Here is a 22,715-nt window from a genome sequence, read left to right on the forward strand (position 1 = left end):
AAAATGAATTTTCTGCATGTAGTCAGTCACAGGAAATCTGCATATAAAAATGTGCAGACAGTCAGCCCCAAGATAATCTTCCAGCGTTTCTGACACACAGTTTTAAATGTACTGTAAATGCAATGTGTAAATGTGAAAGGACAAGGCAGAGGCGGGAGGCCACTTTGTAGTGTCTCTGATGTCACTGATAATGTTTCTGTACATCCCAGGCTTACTAAGTGGCAGCACACTCTGATGTGCAGTGGTTAAAAGCAAGGCGGATATTCCTCCAATAAGCCGAAGGGGGGAAAAAAAAGAAAGGACTAAAACTCTTGGCTTTGAACACAGTACTCCCAACCTCCATTGTGCTGCCTTTCTTAATTATGCCAGGCCATTCTGCTGACAGACAGAAAGTGCACCGTGACACCCAATCAGGACTCCATATTTCATTTCCCCTCTCTCTCTCTCTCCTTTTTAACCGTTAGTACATTAAACCAGAAATCCGGTGGCTGATTTTCAAAGAGCCTTGATTAAACCCAGGAAATGGGACATGATTTCCCATTTAAAATTCATAACAGGCTAACACTTAAGTAATTTAAATCCCCTCTACCGTTTGAGCAGTTTGTATCTGCATCAGATTGAATAATTTCACCTTAACTGCATCAATCCATTTCATTTCAATTTGATTGCAGGAAAACTCAGTCAGAGGACCCTTGTGTGTTTTCTCTAAAAGGCTTGGCAATGAAAATACAAGCTTCTGAAATGCCCTGCTGCTTGTAATTCAATTTGCTTGACCTTCCAGGGTGCTCTAATTGAAAAAGGCGGTTATATAAATAATGACTTTATTAGTGTTGGAAACCTGGTTTTGCTAACATAGTGAATAAAACTGTGCATATTGTCTCGTATAAATCTGGGAATCTCTGGCTGCTTTGGATGAAAGGTTGTGATGATGCAATCTCCTTCAGAATTGTCGGGTGGTGTTGTCGGAAACTCAAGGAAGTCCAGTGCCGCCGAAGGTTGAAGTTCAAATGAACAGCGGTCTCAGTTTTTGAAGGGGGTCTTCTTCTTGTTGCCAGGCAACATCAGTTAAGGCAATGTGACATTGTCTGTCACCTCACAGATACAATGTTCCCTGGTGAAAGGGAAATTGTGAATTCTACACTGGTTATGAAACAGTCCAAGCCTGTTCAAAGCACAAATAACTGCCTTCTTGGTTTATGTAACAACATTTTTTAAAATTGCTAAAAAAAGCAGCCAAAATATCAAAAACCAAAATGTTTCAAAATGCATAAATTAGCTTCCAAAATGACGAGAAAGCGAAAGCTCTGAAATGCCAGAAGCTTTTTTAAATTTTTGCTTCTGTACATCAGAAGAGTAGATTTTAACCTCCACTGTCGATGGTAAATATTTCCTTAACTTTGTGACTGTTTCTTTGGTGTGATCAGTTTTGTAAACATTTAACACAAGATGAAGAAAAAAAATCCACTTTGTTTTGGATTCCAGCAACTAACCTCTAAAAATCTAACGTACAAGCAGTAATTTCTTGTCATAGCAATACTGATGCAGACAGTAAAACAGTATCCACAGCAGTGCACCAAATGTCGCCAGGAAGAAAGCATGAAGTCCTCAGAGGAGGCGAGTGGGCTCGGCCCGTTCACCAGTAACAGGGGCTTATCCTCCAATCTCATTTGTCTCCAGTGAAAGTTTCTAAAACTCACAGTGTACTGCAGTCACTGCAGAGGTGGCTGTTGGTGGTGATCATCAGCACTCCACTGTGGGTCTTCTTCAGCTTAGAATTCTTGGTGAATTTTGATGAGGCTAAGCTTTTTTGCTTTTTTCGGTATCCAGAAATGAAGGCAACGCCAAATAGCAAACTGTAGGCTGCAGAGCCAGTAGGTGTAGCAACTCACTATCCAACAAGAGAAAAACTAAAATAAGTGTTGGAGGAGGGATCGTGCTGAGGAAACTTGGAAAAGCGTGTCGTTGTGAAAATGATAGAAGTAAGTAAAAACAACCGTGGGTTAAATTGTGATTTAGACGTGGAATCAGTGCAGTGGAATAGTTGAGGTGAAAAATAAAAACAACTCACTTAAAATAACTCCTAGATAACTCTGTGGTCATCTGTGGACTTCTAACAACTAACTGGTGATGTGAAAAAGAAACATATAGACACCCACAAAGCAGGAAAAGTATATAAAAAGATATCAAAGTGCTTCCAGCTTTAGCTAAAAGAGGCATTAAAGTCAACAACTACAGTGTTCAAAGTGCCATCTGTCTGCTGAAGCTGATATTAGGCACTTTGGCCCCTGTCACCACAAGCGTGGAGAAAGAACACTGTTCCTACTACTAAGCGAGGGGTAGCAATGCTGTGCTTTGGGGTTGTGTGACAGCTAGAAACAGTGGACAGATGGAAAGAAGAAATCCTTCCACAGGATATCAACAAACTTCTGGGTGCAAATAGAAAAAGTTTATCAGGAAGCAAGTGCACCCCTCACTCGAAAATCCTTTAAAATATGTAAGCAGATATTTGCTTTTTTGTGCAAGCCTGAGAAAAGTTGGGAAACATTTTAAAACTTGAAGAGATCTGCAAGTCAAAGCCTTGAGGTATCTACAAAAAAAATGGGATTAATAAGCAGTGACTTTGCAGGGTACACAGCAAATCCAGCATGTCCAAATTAACACTGTCAGATTTGATTTCAACACTTTTAAAGTGTCTATATGGGTCCACACCAGAGAGTGTTAATTTAACTCTTTTTGGAGAGTTGGTATGTTAACTCTGATTTAGTGTTAAACACCAAATCTCTCTGGAGTTGATAATTTAACACTTGGTGTTAAGAGTTTATATATTAACTCTCAAAGAGTATTTTAGTTTAACTACGTAAGAGTTATCTTCTAATTAATTCTAAAAAACGGGAATTTTACTGTTCTGAACTTCTAGAAATTTCTTTTGGAAATAAACATTTACTAAAAAGACGCAATGGTTTTTGAAAAACATTTATTCTGAACTGTGCACCACAATTTCAAAACATTTTCTGAAAGATGTAACAGTGTACATGTTCTCACTTTCATTAGAATTTCGTTTATCAAAAGGTCTGACATAGGTGAGCTGGTAAATGCAAATAACAGCATTCTCATCACTTATTTCAATAAATACAAAATACAATATGCATGTCCTTCATTCATCACTTTGTGGAACTTCAACGCACTTCTGCTCTCCCCCATATTCCATCTTCACAAGCATATCCTATGTGGAGATTGAAAACAAAATTAGTTGACACTAATTAATGGCACAAATCAATTGCAGCACAGTAAAAAAAAAAAAAGGAATCCTTTGAGCCATTACTTGTGTAAAGTATTTTCCCAAAAGACAAGGACACAGACAACAGGTAATACTGAACTAAATGTAAAACCTCAACCTTTTTCATTTTTACCTAAACCGTGTGCACAAAACTCTGGAGGAATCTAAGTGCTAACGTAGAACTCAGTCGGGACTCGGGACATCTGCTACTGCTGTTTGCTCGTTTTTTATGGGAGATCGTTTTCAGGCTTCAAGTAGCACCATTATATCAACATTTCACATTCTAGACATTGTTTTAAGTGTATTTGACCAAGAAATTTGACTGAAAATTCACATGCAAGCTTTTTTTCAAGGCTGTGGTATTTGCCCGCAAACAATACCTTTCAGCTAGCTAAAACAGAATATTATGCTATCACCGAGCAACATGGCTAATGCCTTTCACACAGCTTTGTCTCAACTCCAAAGAGCCACAGAAGTAAAAGCTAATAACAATAATTGAAACAATCTTTGAAAACATGACTTACCAAGCATGGCAAACAACTCAAATATGTAGAGCAAAATGTTCTGAAACGGCTTCACTTCAGCTTCGATTGGAGCCGTGCTGGGGGCGGAGTCTGTGAATTTACTCTATTGGTGTCATAGCCCCTGTAGGAGTTCAGAGTTAAGAGGTCAAGAGTTAATGTTTCCATTGTAACACCTCCAGATTTGAAATAGAAACACTCATTTTTAACACTCGATTTTAACTACTATTATTTTACACCTCAGAGTTACATTAAAAGAATGTGACTCTACTTAGAGTAAAATTAACTCTAAGACTACTAACACCAAAACATTTAACACTTTTGAATTTGCTGTGCCATACTTTTTGATGTTTAATCCAACATTTTAAAAGAGAATCCCATAAAAATATCCAGAAAACAAAAGCAATAATTCATATTTGAAGACAGATCCCTCTTTGATGTGCGTCCGCTGTAGAGGTTGCGCCTCTTTCTTTCTTTTCTCTTCAAAAACATCCGAACACAGAGTTAGCCACAGCAGGGGTTCGCTGCAACCGCAACTTTATGCTCCTATCAGTATTACTACAGATTTGTAGTAATCATTACTGAACTGCTACTGCAAAAACATTTCCATCAAGACTTCTCTTTGCAACAAATCAAAGAGTAATATGACCTGCGATGAGTCTTTTATGATCAAACACTCTGGTTCAGGCACCCATAGTGGGGCCGTCCTCAGAATAAAACCGAAGAAGCCTGTAGCATGCAGAGATCATCCCTCTGCTTCTATAGTGGATCACTGCTCTCTGATTTCAACACAGAGTTTGAGACGGCACCTTCTGGTTTATATCAGAGCAGGTGGGGAAACTACATTCCCTTAACACTGCAAAATTTTAGTGCCATGCAGAAAGACATCCACTCATTTGGATCAGACCTCTCATTTACTGCTGGTGGCTGTGCAGCAATGAAAGGGAAATATGTTAAAGTTTCAGTGTTACCTTTGATTCAGACCTTTCATTTAACAAGGTCCAAAATGTAGTATCCCAAGGAGCATATTTCTATCTGCAGATTCTTGCAATTCCCTTTCTACCTTTTCTGATGTGCTGCAGTAAGAATGCCCCACACTGCAGCAGTCCATCAAACTGCGGTGGTCTCATTCCTAGACCACTGCAGAAAAATACACATATTTGAATCCCCGCGGACAGGATACGCGAGGACACTTGAAAGTCCCATCGCCCAGTCCTCAATTTCGCATCGTCATTCACTTTATGTAACTGCTTCTGTCATAAAATCTTTAAGGGGGCACTGGCCCACAATACATCTAGGGTTTATTATCCGATACACCCACAGGAAACTTCCTTTAATGGTCTACAGAAATTATTGTTAGCCAACATCCAAGGCAGACAGCTGGGAATGGAAAATGTTCTCTTCTCTTAAGCCAGAAGGACTAAGAAAAAAAATCAATGCATTTAGCACAGCTTTCAATCTACTCCTCCTCCCACTCCTCAACAGCAGTCGGCGTAGCTCTGCTTTTTGCTTTTTGCTTTTTTCTTTACTTGAGCTAATTTACAGCCTCAATTTTGGTTTTTAGCTGACGATCCAGCTCAAAGTAATCAACAGCGCAGGAGCAGATACGGTTCACAAAGTTTTCAAGGAGACTTACTGTAGAGGTGACTACTACCATTAACGAACCACTGACCCAGTTAATAGAGGATATGTCTCCTTATAAGTATAGTACTGTGCAAAAGTCTCCAGTCATCCCGATTTGATACGTGGACTGGTACTTGTGTCCTGCTTATGTACTCAATTTGGGCACTCAAAGCTCTATTCTACTACAATTCTCATTTGCCCAACCACACACACATACATACAAGCACTTTTTTCTCTTGCCAAACCACCGGCCTTCTGATTCAAGGACGACCTGCTCAAGCTCTTGAGATACATTTTGCAAGGAAAATAGGTGAAATATGTACAAACACACGTGGAAACAAAGTCAAACAAAGAAGCAACGAATAAAGTAAAAACTGAGCTGTTTAGGTTGTTTTTAACGAGTATTTGGTACCACCAGCTGTATTCTTCAACACAGTCGGAACTCTTATTTGATCAAATGCTGATTGATCACCTCAATAAGACCTGCTGACACTGACTTTCAGTCCAGTTCTTGTGTAATGTGGCATACCTCAGACGTCTCTCCCTGTTTCCCTTCTACTCAGGTTATTTCTGATGAGGCTTCAGTGAACAATAAATGGATAAATGGAATCAGATCTGGATATTTTACTATTTTTAAGCGTGTGACTTTCAGATACTGTTCATTGATACTTTGGTATTTTATAATCATTATTATTATTATTATTTGTAGGTTCAACTAAATAAAGTGGAACAAATTATGTTTTAGTGACAGACTGCAAATAAAAAAGATACAGTTTAAAATTGGCTCTTTGCTAAGCTGTCAGTGGTTCAACTCTTGAGTGATTCAAAGATCAGTTTTAAGGAAGAAAGCCCTGAAAGACCTTCAGAAAGCAGACTTCAGAAACCTACTGATCAAGAGCATCATATAAAGAAATGAGGTGTGGCTCAACATTTTTGCACAATACTGTACATCATTTCATTCGTTTAGCCACTTATCATTAGTGCTACCTGCAGTACACACTTACTGTATAAAGAGCCATAGAAATATACAACACCGTGATAGACCTGTGTTTGAAATGGTACTGTATGATTTCTAATCCAAAATGAGTTTTCCTATATTTTTTCCTACTGATGTGTCCTGTCAAGTGCCACCAAAAGAAGCTATGTGACTAAAAAACTTAATTTCTCATTCCCCTCTACGACATCTCTGAATCACCACAGCAGGAGGTCCTGCAGCAGAGGGGGCAGGTCAAAAAAACTTGAGCTGTAGCAAAATGCAGTGCCATGGTTCCTAATAAAAATCCAAGCAAATATTCATACCAAGTAGGCTACCGGCCTCTTTTGCATACATGCTTCTTACCTTGCCAGGGCTGACATGAATGATTGATGGCGAAGAATCAGGCATCACAATACAAACTATGAACCTCTATGTGGTTTTCTTGACATTTAATAAACTCTTGCTCACTGTTTTGTGTTTTCTCTTTCATCTCCACCCTGTAGCAACACGCCCATCAACATATCTCCTCGCACTTAAATGGCCTTAAAATACCCTTGCCCCCATCTTCCTTGGTGAACAGTCAGTGTTAGTTAAAACATCGACCCGGCAGCTGAGGAAAAGAAAATGTTTGTCTTTTTATATTATCAGATAAAATTAGTCAAAGGGGTTGCTCGAGGGACAGGTCAACACTAGCCGTGGATGAAACAAACAACAATCTGATAAGTTTGCTCCGAGAGTGGTGCTGGAAGAATGACTGAGGGATGATTTAAATCAAATGCGCTTTATTTGTGTGCTAATAAAACTGTGATAGTTACAGCCAAGTTCAAATTTTGGTCAGGTTGTGAAATACTCAAAACTGCTCGGGTAACAACAAGAGAGCAAGCAGCTACATCAACAACTGCACTGCACTGAGGTGGCAACTCTTGGCTGGTTAAGAAAACAAGTCAACTGCAGTAGATCCGTGTGTGAAAATCCCCAATAGACATAAGTATGTTTACCCCTTCACAACAATCATGAGGGCAGAACATTGTAGACTAATGTTGCCTGTAACAGTTCATCTCCATGTTTGTTGTGGGAAGCTGGCACTGGTTTGGGAATGGTTTTGTGTATTACATTTGCTGTGAGCCAATGGCTGCGATGGGGGTGGATTAATTGAAGGCAGGTGTATTTGATTGCGCTGATACTCTAGTCTACTTACTAGCCCATACTACAAACCCTGCTGTGATATTTTATCACTCTGTGCAAGTTATATGGCCAGATCTAAGATGACCTGATTTAAATATGTTAATGATGGATAGTTTGCTGCTCTGTTAATTGTATAATAAAGACATGGTGATATTTTGTCTCTCTGTGCAGGCCAGGCCCTATATGCTGCAGCCTAAAGGCAGAGTTGGGTTGCTGACGCTGATTACTTGCCTTCTACTTACAGGGTGGTGGGTCTTGGAGGACAACTGCTGATCCCTGTGGTCAACATGTAAAGTGCATCTGACTTGTAGCATTGCTGGCTCTGGCCTTGAACTGTGTGTTTTATTCCTTTTGCAAGTGGGACATGGGACTATTTTATCCTTTCTTTTTTTTTTTAATTGTTCTAATAAATTATCCTTTAGAATTTAATCGGTTCGTTGGTCAACTGTTGCCCACGGCTGAGACAGTAGGTCAGACCTAGAATCTGTGTGTGTGTGTGTGTGTGTTACAGATGTTTGAAACTCAATCTTGAATCTTTGGCGCTAAAGATAGGGGCGTGGCCACTTTGAGTCACAGGTGGAGCAGGTTAAAGCCTTTACCTCATTTGATGAGAGAAATTCTGCTCTTACTCTGCACTAATTGTCAAAAATGATGCATCCATGCATGAACAGCAAAATCACAAAGCCTATATACAGCAACAGGTGTGAACCACCAGTTGAAATGTAACACACAGGTGAATATTTCATTCAGAAAACCTCCACTTATAAGTTACCTTTACCAAGGTATTCGTTGTTGTTGTTTTTTGTCTACAGTGAAGTGTACATATTTGAGTTGTTTCAGTTTTATTTTTATTGACTTTACTTAACTGATGTATGTGTCTGTGTGTGCTACTAATTTATGCAACTGTACATAATGTACAGCATTTATAATCTCAAAGATTAAATGCATAAAATAAAACTCGTTGCAATAAAAGTTTAAGAAGTGCAAAGTTATGGATATTACTTAGTTTGTTCTTGTTTCTTCCAGAGACTTCTTGACTTCTTTTAAGCATGGTTATGTTCCCAGGGCACAGAAAGTAGCTTAAAGCTGTCCTATTTATCAAATGTAACATTTTTAGTCCCACTTATAACTACTAATTAAAGAAACAAGACCAGTCCTATTTTTGGTGGTCAACACATTTGAAAATGGAGCCAGGCTAATACAATATATAAGTCACAGCTGATCCACTTACACATCAGAGCAGCATCACATCAACTCCACAGAGAGGAGGAGGAGAGGAAGGAGAGAAACTTTGTCTAAGTCCCCATTTTATTTACAGAGTAGAATTTATGCAAATCTGTTCACTTATTATAAAAGCCAGAAGTACACCCTTGTACCGTTTCCAGGGTTAGGGATGAGTTTAAGTAGCGCACAGGTGCTACTAATCAAATACACTTGATTAACTGATCACTAATAAGTGAGCACCTGTTCAGAAGCCTCTTCTCTAAAAAGAAATTGGCAATGCAGCTTAGGTTTGTAAACTTACATCTCAACAAACCACAAGACCTCTGCAACAATATACTTTGAACACACAAGAAGATGTTGGGCTATTATCCACAGCTCCACTTTTGGCAAAAACCAGGCACACATGCTTGATACCAACTGTCGAACACGGTGGACAGCAGTCATGATATGGGCTTGTTTAAGAGGCCAGCTTTGCTACAGCTGAAGCTTGGCTGAAGCACCAGGGACAAGGATCCAAAGCACAGAAGAAAATCTACAGCAAAATGAATCAAGATGTTGCAATAGCCCAATCCAAGTCCAGACCTCAACCTAAATCCTGCCGCAGTATCTTAAAAGAGCTGTGCATGAACGAATGCCTGCAGTAAAGATAAGTGGGCCACAACCTTGTGTCTGAGAAAGTCAAACAGTCATGCATATGGTTTTACAAGCTACTGAAACATGAGGTGTACTCAATTTTCTTTTTCACACTACTGTTTTATTTTAGTTTTGAAAAAAATATTTCAGAATTTCAGAATTGAAATATAAAAGCTACAAAAATAATCCCATTTCCTTTTTTATTTAGTATAATGAAGCTAATTTTCTTCACAAAGTGTTTGGTGTTTGGTAAATTCACCAAACACTCATAATGGCACCAGTTAATTATAATAAACATTGAGAGCTAAATCAAAAGCTATATAATCAAAATGACTGGGGTGCTGGTGGATGATGGGTATTAGGTGGCTAATGCTAAACACTTTCTGCTTGTTTATCTAGTACTTATAGAACTTTGTCCACTGTTCTAACCTATTCTACTAAAAACGTGAGGAAAATGACCTTTTATGAAACCCGTTAAAGTCCATATTCATTCTGGACTATCAGGTTAATGGCACCCATTGCAAGGAAGTTCTCCCCTATTGATTAACTCTCTGGTAAGTCAATTCTGACCTATCTCTACATGAAATTCTATGGACTGACTGTAAAGGTTTCACACAGATAAGTAAAGAGAATAAATGTGATTGATCTATTTATTTATTTTTAAAAATAACTAAAAGGTTATACATGCTGGTTTATTTGTGTTTCATGATATCAGAATGGGGGGGGGGGAGTCTTATACAAGCTCTTGAATTCACTAAAGCCTCAGAGGAAAGGAAGAATGGCAAAACAACTGAGCTGTATGTGTAAGGCTGCCATCTACTGAGAACTGTCTTGAATTTGGACAGCTCCAGGTTTGCAGTGGCAGGAACAGCGTCTGCTCCCTCAGAAAATCACGTTCCCTCTGTGCTAAGCAGTCATGGCTGAGGGAGGGTCCTGCTGAGACAAGTAATGAGGTAATTGAATTTCAGTTCATTAAGAGCTCCTTCTTGCACCTCATGTCACAATTTCATGTTTATTAAAGAACCTCGACTGTTTACATAAATCCCCATGTCAAAAGCACTTCAAGCCTGCTGCTTGAAAGCTTCAAAATTCATGCAGTTCGAGCCACACCCCAATCAGTGATGCCACAGCAGACGTTTTGCCTTTCACAGCTACAAAAAAAACAAAAAACTGCCGTGGAATTTTCTTTATTTCAGTATTTCTTTTTTCCCCCCAGTAGGGAAAAAACATCATTAGCTCCTTTGCTGTAATGTGTGTGTTTTTCCGTTTCAAGTGAACCGCAGTAATAATAACAAACTCTTCTCGCCGCTGCACGAGTGCCGATCCAAACCAGCGGTGTACATGAGGAGGAGGGCTTGTTGCTAGGTTGCATATTCCTTCAGTTACAAAGCTCTTTGATACCTGCGTCGCTGTATGCTTTCACAGACATGCACCCACTCACTTGGCTCAGGCCAGGCACCTACACACGCACACATTCACAAAAGACCACACTAACACAGAGACATACACCAGCAGGTAGGCCTGCTTTTTTTCTCCCCACCCTTTTTTCCTAAATCAGGGCAACAATGGGCACGCTTCCACCCAGCAAACTATTAAGGCAGCCTTGACTTCGGACAGCAAGACAGGACCCGTCTAACCACACTAACAAGGTGAGCAGACAGTGTGAGTTGTTGTGGCGGGTGTCTGTGCTCCTTCAGGAGGAACTGACAACAACTGGACTGGCACCACTAATAAGGTGTCAGTGCAGCTCTGCCCCACGCTCAGAGAACAGCCATGCAACACTGAAGGGCCTGCTGCACCAAGCAGGATCCAGGTATTAAAACCAACAGAGGGAAGGGTTTTGTTTTTTTCTTTTCCACACTTTCACACAAGCAGAAAACACCACCCCATTCCTATCGGAGATGCTATGCACTATTTTGTGCCAGATTAGGATGGATGGGAGGAGGAAATCTTTTCCACGCACAGGCAAAGACACGTGGGACAGCTCACCAACAGACACCCGCTGTGAGGGCAGTGAATGGAAAACTGAAGTCACTTGCCTCGCCATTTAAGGGATAGGGTTGGGTTTTAAAGCCTCTACACGGGATGGTGTGCAGCTGTGCATGTGGAAGGAATCCACTGACTGGTTAGAGCAAAACAAAATTGGCACGTTTTTTTTTTTTTTTTTTCCTTTTTGAGGAAAAATCAGATGTTATGTTGAATAAAATCAGATGAAATCATTTCTGATTAAGTCAGTGGTTCATTTATGGGGCAGATCAGACGGCCGGTCGCACGTTAGCCTCAGATGAACTTTTGAATGCATCGACACAGAATGGACTCAATTTCTAGTCTCTCAAAACTTCAGAATGAAACAGGAGGAACGTGTGCACCAGCCAGCACCTCGTCCGTATGGCATTTAGCTTTTGTATTAAGGCAAACTTTAATTAAATATAGGAACCCATCCATGTCGGTGGTTACACAGCCTTAAATGTGTATATTTGTAAGCTGTGACCATATTAACATGAAATACATAATACACCAAGGATGTTTTTGTTTTTTTGTTTTTTTGCTTTGAGAAGGTAAAGATGAAGTGCACTAGGCTTGGCTGCTATCTTCGATTTATTAGGCTTTGCCGCGCTGGTGAGGCTTACTTTGCAGCCTGCATTCTAATGAGAGAGACAGCAAGGATGAAGGAAGTATGGAGGGGGTGCAGAGGGTGGAGGGATTGTGTAACTCTGTTACATAACACAATATGCACGGCCTTCTCTCCGTCTCTGGTCCTCCTCTCTCTCTCTCCCTCTCAGCACCTCCAATAGAGAGAGACATGGCAGAACAAGCAGGAGGGAGAGCATGAAGGGTTTAAAAGGGTGCTGGTGTTAATGAGGGCGATGTGAAGAGATGTGCGCCTCGCTGGAAAATCATACTTCATTACGGCGCTGTTTCTAATAATGCCAGTGATGAGGAGAAGTTGTTTGGGAGGTGAGGGGACGAGGAGCGCAGACCCCCGGCTTGTCTTAGATTAAAACTCGGCCATCAAGTGGCATTCAAGTGGGTTTGCTGGGTAATTAAAGTCGATAAAATGTTATTGCTTTCACCCTCGGCCCACCTTCGGATGGCTGGGGTTGAACTGACAGGCATTTGCCAGGCTTTTTGGATGAGGACTGCTCACTAGTGGGAATCAACCTTGACACCTTAATTGCAGATTGCATGCATTACTTTGCTGATTATGAAACAAAGCAAATTTACAACATCATTTACTACTTTTCAGGCTGCTTTGCACCCAGTTTATAGCTCCCAGTACTTTTAAGTTTAGTGCATAATTTAGCAAATAAAACTTTTCTAGTCAGTTTTGTTTTGTTTTGTTTTGTTTAGAAAGGAAGCTGGCGATTCTATTCAACATGTCTGATTCCTGCAACGTGACATCATTTTATCGTAACAAATTTCATTCAGACTTCTTGGTCACGCAGTCCAGAATAAACAAGTTTGTATGAGAAGACTGAAAAACACTCAGTGTTGCAAAGTTTTATTTTCTTGAAGAATAATCTAATACAAAATGACAAAAGAGCCAGGAAAGTTTCAGTTTCTTTCACACTCTTAAAGTATATTACAAAGTACAGCACAGTCAACATTTCCATTGAAGCTTCTACTTGTTTTTTCAAACAACTTTCACTTCATGAATAGTTTACTTTCACACAGAACGTCTCCTCCGTCTTCTCCTCCAGGTTGTTCACGTAGACCAGGATGTCCACTGATCCGGGACTCTGGCTCGTGGCAAACCGCAGTCCGATGGTGTAACTCTCTCCCCCCCTAATCTGAACATAGTAAAAATAACACATAATTTTATTTAGATCTTTATCTTTTTTTTTTCTTATTAAAGCTGACCAGTCTGCCCATTCACACATTTAATAATAAATCCATCATTTTTGTTTTGAACTGCATTGTTCACAAAGATCTGCCCCAAGATAAAACCCTGAATAAATGGCAGTCGCTGAGACCGATTTGGCAGCACGGTGTCTCAGTGGTTAGCACTGTTGCCTCACAGCAACTGACATGGCTTCCTGTGCTTGCTCTGGTTTCTCCCACGATCAAAAACACGCTGTTAATTCCATCGGTGTGCCCTGGACCATGGCTCTCGGTTTAACTAGGGGCTGGTCCCCAGGTGCTACGCTGTGGCCACCTGCTGCTCCTAATGCTTAGGTTGGGTTAAATGACTTTCTTGACAGGGATCAATAACACTGTCTGATGTTATCTGTTGACATTATTAGAGCTGTAAACCAGTTATAGATGTGACTCCCTTTTTCTAGACTAGATCATTTACACTAGATTAACCATATATACTTCACTGTGCTCATGTAGCCACGGTAACAGTTCGATACTTCTGAATGAAAACCCCCACTCATTCTTCTGAGATGAAGACAATGCCTCAGAGTGAAAAAATACGTATCCTACAACACATTTAAAAAACTGAAACCAATATATACCAAAGGTGACATCTCACAATACAATATTATCACAATACTTCACTCACAATACGATATTATTGCAATATACTGCGATAATATATATTGTGAGTTACTGATAGTACAACAAATAGTTGTAATAAATTGTTGAAAATCACATATCTGTTGCTGTCTACATAGACAGAAATTCACATTTAACATAATTCTATTTAATTATTACGTCAGCAATCTTCCCGTTCTGTATGAATATAACCAAATTATTACCAGCTTGCAGCCAGTTGAAATGAATCCCCTCAATTCAGACTGATGGCAACATGTTTGGAAACCCGAGCATTTATAAACGAGACAGCAATTATTTGCAAACCTTCGACAATCTCTCTGAGAGTGACTGCAGCCAGCCCAGGTCAGACTGGGGCTGTTTGCAGAAAGGTCACCTCCTATCAGGTGACCCAGGTATCGCCTTGTGATTAATCTTAGGCTTTAGGCAACATTTAGACACCAGAAGTTGTTCAGCTGTTTTTTATGTTTTAACTTCTTTAACACAATTTATCTGGTATCTGTGTATCAATACAACGTCGCAATGCACAATATTGTGATACTGTTCTGTATTGATTTTTACCTTACCTCCTAACATATACAGAGAACCTACTTTACAAATTAAATACAATTGCCATGCAAAAATAGTGAGCTCTGGTTCTTTCACATGGAAATACGCATCTAAGTGTTTAATCGCATGTTTTGTGACTCCAGTGACCTCATTTCAGTATCCAATTAATTTCCTTCTTCCATGCAGTAATTAGACAATAAACAGAGTCTATTTCAGTTAGATTTGAAGGTATTTTACTAATCTGACTCAAAAATGAAAACATTTCTCAGGACATAAATGACCCATATATGGAGCAAATGGTTATCCACACGGTTTTAAAGCTTATCATCGCTGTGGGCATCTCCTTTTCAGGCATGTCTAAAACACAATTATTAAGTGAGGATGCACCATTTGTTCTAACCTCCTGACTGCCTCTGTGGAAATTCTAGTATTAGAATTTTTTTATTTGTATGTTGTGATTTTTTTCTGTTCAGGCATCACAGTGAGGTAGATCTTTAACAGGTGTTTTTTTTTTGTTACTTTCTCACTACTGTAGATTGACCAGAAATATTTCCTTCTACTCTCTGTAATAGCCAACAACAGAAATATGGGTCAATTTAGGGGATTTATGCTGTAATCTTTCCCACAAGCATGGCAGTATTGATCTCTGCTTCGCCTTTCCTCCTGACAGCTGGTTTTATCACGGTGAGGTAGTTATGTCAAAAAAGGGAAAAGTGTCTCCACATTTGCCTAATGCCACAGGCATGGTAAATTCTTTATAAGACACCTGGAGCTTCACTGACAAGATGGAAAGAACAATGGGCTGTTTTTCACTTGGCTCACCCCCCCTGTCTAATTGATGCAGTGTCTTCTGGCCAACAACAATGAGACTCTTTAATAATTTATGTGAAAACAGGCTCCCCTCGCCTCTCATTCATTTATTTCTTAATTTAAAATGATAGTTTCTCATTTGTTTTAGCATTTTATCACACCTCACTAAATTAAAGGCAATGACAGCAGTGACTCCAGTGTTTCGTGTCTGAATGTGAGCAAATCAGCTTTTAAAGGCATTGAGGCTGACCGCGCAATAATAAAACAGCAGCACTAACGACTTTGTAATATTCTTTGCATTCAGTTCTGAAATCCGACAAGGAAGCCATTTACGGAGGAATGAGCAGTCAACATAAAAGACTAGAAATTATTGATGTCTTGTACTCACCTGTCAGGATGACAAGAAAGTCAACGGCATTGCTTCGTATACACACGACTCACACACTCATATTTTCTACAATAAGCCTTTTGGTCAAAACAGTAGCATTGTTATGTCATAATCCATTTATGATTTTGACTGGGAGGGCATGAAAGCTGATGACAGGGCCTGATACCAGGCTAAAATCTCCAGAAGAAACTTGGGGAAAAAAATCCAGTACAATAATATCTAACCGCTCGCCTCCTACACGGTAGCTCCATCATATCGGTTGTAGATGAAATCTCCATCAGAATGTCAGAAGACTTAACTGCTTAGACACACAGGAAGCACTTTAGCCTAGTTTTTTTCTAAAATCTGTCAAAAAGAGTTTTGTTTTAGTCAAAAGTGTGTCAGATTACACGTGGTCAGTAGCACCGCTGGTTAAAGCTAATGTTATTGACATCAGTTACACCATCGTAGCAACATATGTACCATTACTCCGTGAAACAAAACTATCTGAGCAGCTTTTGTTAAGGAGGAGGGTTCTTTCCTTCTAGTCGCTAATTCAAGTATTGATTTTACTCTTAATGGTTTGTAAGAGAAGTGGACGGCCTCCAGTATCATTTTACCTGGAATTTATCCTCTTTGAACTGGAGCAGATCTGGATGGTCAGAGCGAAGCAGGAATGTACGGCTGCTGGTGTACGGATTGGTGTAGGTGATTTTTCTGGAACTGCCACGTCCACCACCAACTGGAACACATACTTCAAAAGCCTGCAAATACAAAAACACACACACACACACGGGTTATAGCATCAAACCTTCTTGGGCACAGAGGAATGAGGGAGGGATTGAAATGTCTGAAAACAAGAGCTGAGAAAACTGCAGGATTCATCCAAGCGCACCAGATGATTTGATGAAGTATCCTACAAAAGGAAGCCCATGGCTGCCTACAGTTAAACTGCAAGAGTAAATAAACTTGAACAGTTTGTAAGTGTGATCTGAATGTGATTTGATACTTCAAAGTAATGGTACAAAGCTGGCAGGATAAGCTGGCTGCCTGTGAACTAGTGTAATGAGCATTTGTACAGCGGTTCTTTTGGCTGCTCCCTTCTTTTGCCACAGTGGATGGATCCGCATGTTTCATTTGGCACCGATTTTACACCTGGTTCTTCCCTCACTTTTATCCAGTCTTGGTACTGGCACTAAGAGTACGCTAGCCTATGACCCCTTAAAACTGGGTTTGTGTTCCTGCCAATCTCAAACCAGGGATCTTTTGCATTTAATGCAAATGTGTTAACCACTACACTACCACTAATGAGCATCTGTAAAGGGATGTCCACTGTAGGAAATACTTTCCTACAGTGGTTGGCATACACCTCACAGCAAGAAGATCCTGGATTTGAATTCAAACAAGTGTCTGGTGGCTTTCTATGCCGAATTTTCATGTTCTATCCGTGCCTACATGGGTCCTCTCCATGTACCCCAGCTTCCACCCACAAGTCATGCTCATTAGCTTAACTGTCAATTCAAAATTGGCTATAAGTGTAAACGTGAGTCTGACAGCTGGAAATCCAACCTAGATAGGTCACCACACAGGGAAGACATACAGCCATCCTATGGCCAAGACTGGCTTCAGATGCTTATTTCATGGTTTTAAAGTAATGTTTGGCAATCCCTGACTTAAAGCAAGATAACTTTATGTAATGCGAGATGATAAATAACCACTGCAATACCCTTTAAGTATTACATTTTCTTTGTTTTGTTGTCAGAGAAAATGTGATTGTTGTCAATCACTTGATTGTTTAGCATTTTAGGAGAAGTGGATATTTGATCAACTTAAATTGATTTCATTTGATTAAATGTATATTTCTGCTGTGTAGTGCATAAGAAATATGTTCTGTACACAACAGGCAAAAGAAGAATTTAGTACTTTACCTATAATACATAAAGCATAATCCAGTCAGCCAGTTAGGTACACAGTCAATTGATTAGACATTTGATTGAGAAAGGCAGAGAAGAGCATTATTAAAGACAATTGGATCTAAGCACTGGTCTGCTGCTCTTTATAAAGGGATTGGGAATGTTGAGCTGGCCTTGGGAAGTACCCAGATGATTCAAGTATTGAATCTGTTACAAATACAAGTACTATAAAAATAAAATCATGATGTCAAATCTTCTGTCTTCCTCTTAAATATTTTTTTTATTTCATACACTGATATCCTTCAAACGCATGTCCAGAATCCTTCAGAGCCAAAGCCAGTTTGCTGGTAGATTGTGGTGTGTTAGTTTAGTAATGGTTACCCCTGGAAAGCTGCAGATGATAGCTGGTAATCTTCTTTCCGCACAGGCAGTATTACTCCCAGTATTATGTAAAATTGAGGGTTCCCTTTTAAATCACTAGAGCTTCACAAAGTGATGACAAAATGAGAGGCAACCATAATGCAGTTTATTAACACAACATTGTTGCATAAGGAACACATTTGAAAGGCAAATTTAGGTCATTGACTAAATGCACACAGTGCTTACAATGCTAATGTTAGGAGTACAGAACAGGAGAGTCCAAAGAGTTGGAAAATCCCAAATCATTCTGAGATAATGAAATATACTCTACAACACTGGTGAGACGAAACTAGGTGGCACAAACACTTTTATTGTATTGATATTGTGGTAGATTATTGCCCTACAAGTTACCAAGCTAGGGAGCTAGCTGCTTGGTAGACACTGACCTGTTTTTTGAAAAAGACAAATGACTGACCTCCTGTAGGTGCCTGGGAAGGGTTAGCATGTTACCTTTAAGCAGAATCAAGCTTCTAGCTGTAGCTAGTGCTTTTTTCAGGGAAATGCATTTTGTTATTTAACCAACAGCAGTGCAAAAATGATTAAAACATTGTTCTTTAATGACTGGGAAGGGGGGCGCTCAAGTTCAAGGGAGACCTTTTATTAACACATCAACCACATTTGCAGCAGAGCGGTGTGATGAGCAGGTCTGTGTTTGGCTTTCAAACAGACACCTGGAACTGTATTTAACACACTGTTCTGCTGCTGCTGCTGCTGACACAGTGAAGAAAAGGGTAAAAACCTGGGTTGCCAAATGTGCCCCGCTGGATAATGATGGCCACTCTGTCAGAAGGGCAACACAAGGGCCGATACCCATATGAGGAAACGATAAAAACACAAGATTTTTTTAGGGTCCTACCTTGGACAGCACAGGACGGTGAACATTGAGACAGAGCAGCCACGCGGTGACCAGCCGCTGCTGCTCCACATCTACCGCGTTCACGTACAGAAAGCGGCTGCCAGCCTGCCATGGCTGCACCTTCAGCTGGAGCTCCTGCACTGCTGCGGGAGGCAAAACAAACACACCTGCTGGGTCCACCTAAAAAGAAAGCGAAGGCCATTAAAGTTTACTGGGTTTGGCTGTGAGAATTAGAAATATGAAGGGGGGTGACAAAAAAGGGGGAAAGAGATGTGTCGACCAAGTGACAAAAAGAATGTGACAGTGTTCAAAGAGAAGAGATACATTTAATAAGAAATGGAAGAGGGACAGAATTAATGGGAAAAGATGCTTAACAGAGTCAGAGGAAGGTAAAGGAAGTGTGCAGATTAAAGGAGAGTGGGTGTGAGAAAGGGTGAATGAGGTTCAATAAAAAAAAGGGGGGAGGCAGACAATGAAATGAGAGAAGTAGAGGCAGGAAAGTGACAGAAATAAGAATGTGGGAATGAGATTTACTGTGCAGCTCCTTTTCAATCTGTTGAGAAAAGCAAAGCTATTCACTGACGCTGAGCTTTATCCTGCTTTATAGAACTCCTCCAATGCATTCCACAGTGAGCTAACCTGCCGCGAGTCAGATCAAAGCAGCTGCTCATGCGTACGCCGAAATCTTTAAAAAATACATCTGTCGCTTTTTCAGCCAGTAGCCTATTTCTAAAGGTAAAACATGTTCGGGTCATACTGTATGCACCCATGGTGGTTGTGACAGTCTATCCCTTCTCTTTTTTTCTCCATGAATGCTATAAAATGCCCTTTTATTCCAACTCTGAGGAAGCAGTATTGTCATGCTCCCTCTACTCTCGTACTCAGTTATGAATAAGAAACAATCTATTAAAAATAGAGGGCAATGTGACACTCCTGGAGCATATTTTCACATGTTCAGAGTGCATAAAAGCCACTGCTAATTTTTTTCAAATTGTATCAAACTGGGTCCCGACATGATCTCGCATGAAGACAGGAAGTAACGAGGGAACCTAATAAAATGAAATGAAACCCAATGAAAAGACCTATTATGCTGTCAATCTGCATTTGCATGTTCTTGACAATGATTCAAATCTTAAACTGGAGGTATTATAAGGGAAGGAATTGCTTCCATTTTTTCCTTTTGCTGCTAAGAGAACAATTTGCATTAAATCACTTTAAATGAGCAACTTCAAAATTGCTCACGATAAAAAGATAATTTGTCAAGAATAAATCCCTCAACATTTTTTTTTAGATAAGTGAGATTTTTTTTTTGTCCTGTATGTTGAGTGTCGTGTGCATCAGTCGGATTTTGTCCAATTGAAAAAGAACACAATATAGTAAAAGCCTAATTTTAGTTCGAACATGCCACTTTCACATATAAAAAATGCATCCAGACCCAAGCACCCTTGATGACTAAGATGCTGCTCCAGTCTCTGAACCACAAGCTAATGTTAAGTGGTGGGGGAAACAGAGAGTGACAGGACAGGGAATGTGTACGGGTGGTAGAGAGGGTGTAACGCATAGTTCATCACCTCAGACTACTACTGCTGGTTGCATGCTCTTGATCTCTTTTCAACTTGACTCAAAACAAGAATTATATATTCAGCTGAAGTGCTATGAACCCTGGATTAAATAACTAGATTTTTACTGTCACTGGGACTCATAAAGAATTGAACGGAGCTCTCCACTAGAGGTCTTCGTGGGTCTAAAACCAAAACCGGACCGATGGAACTAAATGAGCCCAATGTGCAAAAATTAATTTTAAACATGAAGTGCAACATGATCCTAAAGGGACCCACATGAAGCCCTAAGGGAGGCAAGACCTCATCCAGCTGACTAACAGAGAGTCAGAACAACATCAGCAGGAGCACGATGCTCCAGCACTTAAAGGGCAGCTGTCATCCAAAAAAGCAAAAATACATGTTATTTTTCTTTCACTTCACACATCTGCCACAAAGCAACAATTTTCTATTGCAATGGTTGTGGTGCACACAAGATCTGAGCTACAGAAGAGGGTCAGTTTGGCTATGTCTATTAGACAAGTGGATCCAAGTGGCACAAAGCAGCTTTACCGACCTGCTTTTTTTTTTTTAAAAATGTGTTGTTACTACATTATTTTTTTGCAACGAATAGCCAATCAGAGGAAAGGCGACTTAAACTAAAGGGGATGGGAGCTAAAACAGCTTGTTTCAGAGAGAAAATGAACACAGGGGTTGCACCAAGGCCAAGTATAGAGTAAATACAAAGTCTTTTGAGGAGTGAATCATTCAAAGGTGCTTTAGTGGAATCTAAGAATAAAAATATGCAGTGTGAAGTGAGCATAAAAGCCCACTTTAAACATTTTTCTTCACTTTTTTTTTTAAATCTTAGGTTTATAAAATAATGACTTCACTAGAAGATGTGATCGACACCATGAGTTGATTTTAGTTTTGATGAATCTTTAAATCTTGATAGAGGCCTGAATCCCACGCTGCAGAGAACATGTGCACATTGTTTACAATTTCAAAATAGTGCGTTTAGTGACAATCGTACCTCAATCTCGCCGGGGTGTGATGAGAAACACTTGACCTTACGGATAGCCTGCGTTCCCCTCAGAACGAGTGACTGACAGCTCCGCTGGCCAGTCACACAGCTGACGTCCACACGCTCCAGGAAGTGCACGTAAATCTGCCAGATCTGGGAGGGCGCTGCCATCCACTTATCACTACAGAGGAAAAACATCATCAAGAACAATTAAACTAAGGCCCCCTGTAGATGCAGCCGGTGCAGCACGGGGTAAGAGATGAGGAGGGCTGATCTACGACTGTGCTAGCATTTTAATAAGCAGAGCCATCAACATCATCCTCACACTGCTGAGATGAAAGCAATTCAGTCTCAGTGGCCCTAGCTGACTCAGAGTGGGAGGCGATGCAGTCACCTACTCAGGTCTGCTCTGAGACAACAGCTCTCATAAAGCGTTTGGGGTTATTTGGAAGAGGATTCAAGTGATATGGGGTTTTGAGGGCAAACACGTCATCTGGAGGGTTGAAGCTAAGATATTTTCACAGTGATATTTTCAGATATCCATCCATCCATTCGCTTCCGCTTATCCTTTTCAGGGTCGCGGGGGGCGCTGGAGCCTATCCCAGCTGTCATAGGGCGAGAGGCGGGGTACACCCTGGACAGCTCGCCAGTCTGTTGCAGGGCCAACACACAGGGACAGACAACCATTCGCACTCACATTCACTCGCACATTCACACCTAATGGCAATTTGGATTATCCAATTAACCTATCCCCACAAGCTGCATGTCTTAGGACGGTGGGGGGAAGCCGGAGTATCCGGAGAGAACCCATGCAAACACGGGGAGAACATGCAAACTCCACACAGAAAGACCCCGGCCTGATGGTGGAATTGAACTCAGGACCTTCTTGCTGTGAGGCAACAGTGCTAACCACCTTGCCACCGTGCTTTTTCAATATTTTCAGATATTTTTTTTGAAATGTTAGAAATCAAATCCAGATCAAATTCACAAATGTATTTGTGTGTAATTTGCTGGTAATCGGGTTGATTGCTCGACACCCCACTAATGCAAGGGGGGCAAATGACTGTGTTACAGCACTTGGGACTGGTTTATACTGCAGTATTAGAGGACAGTATTAGACATGAAATGAAGAAGCAATGTGTCTTCTGCAATATATTTTATTAGTAAAATAAATTAGCTATACAGTATGTGCTCTTCTTGATGGAAGCACGTTGTAATATAAAGATTCTAAACCACAGATGTCAAACTCATCTTACATCGAGGGCCACACACGGCCTACTTTGATCTTAAGTGGGCCGGACG

At 40.3% G+C, this 22,715-nt stretch overlaps 1 protein-coding gene across 2 annotated transcripts in view; it reads right to left on the minus strand.

The window, feature by feature from the left end:
- Nucleotides 1–3,765: 3,765 nt before the first annotated feature.
- Nucleotides 3,766–22,715, minus strand: part of nphp4 (nephronophthisis 4) — a 186,114-nt gene continuing 167,164 nt past the window's right edge. For both annotated transcript variants that reach the window (XM_085146678.1, XM_085146677.1), the window contains exons 26-29: nt 21,423–21,594; nt 18,852–19,031; nt 16,283–16,426; nt 3,766–13,230 (exon numbers count right to left, since the gene is read on the minus strand). In XM_085146678.1, coding sequence (XP_085002804.1) covers nt 13,090–13,230; nt 16,283–16,426; nt 18,852–19,031; nt 21,423–21,594 — 637 coding nt within the window. In that variant the 3' untranslated portion in view covers nt 3,766–13,089. The remainder of the gene's footprint in view (nt 13,231–16,282; nt 16,427–18,851; nt 19,032–21,422; nt 21,595–22,715) is intronic.

The sequence above is a fragment of the Neolamprologus multifasciatus genome, chromosome 20 (assembly GCF_963576455.1).
Source record: "Neolamprologus multifasciatus chromosome 20, fNeoMul1.2, whole genome shotgun sequence".
Lineage (NCBI taxonomy): Eukaryota > Metazoa > Chordata > Actinopteri > Cichliformes > Cichlidae > Neolamprologus > Neolamprologus multifasciatus.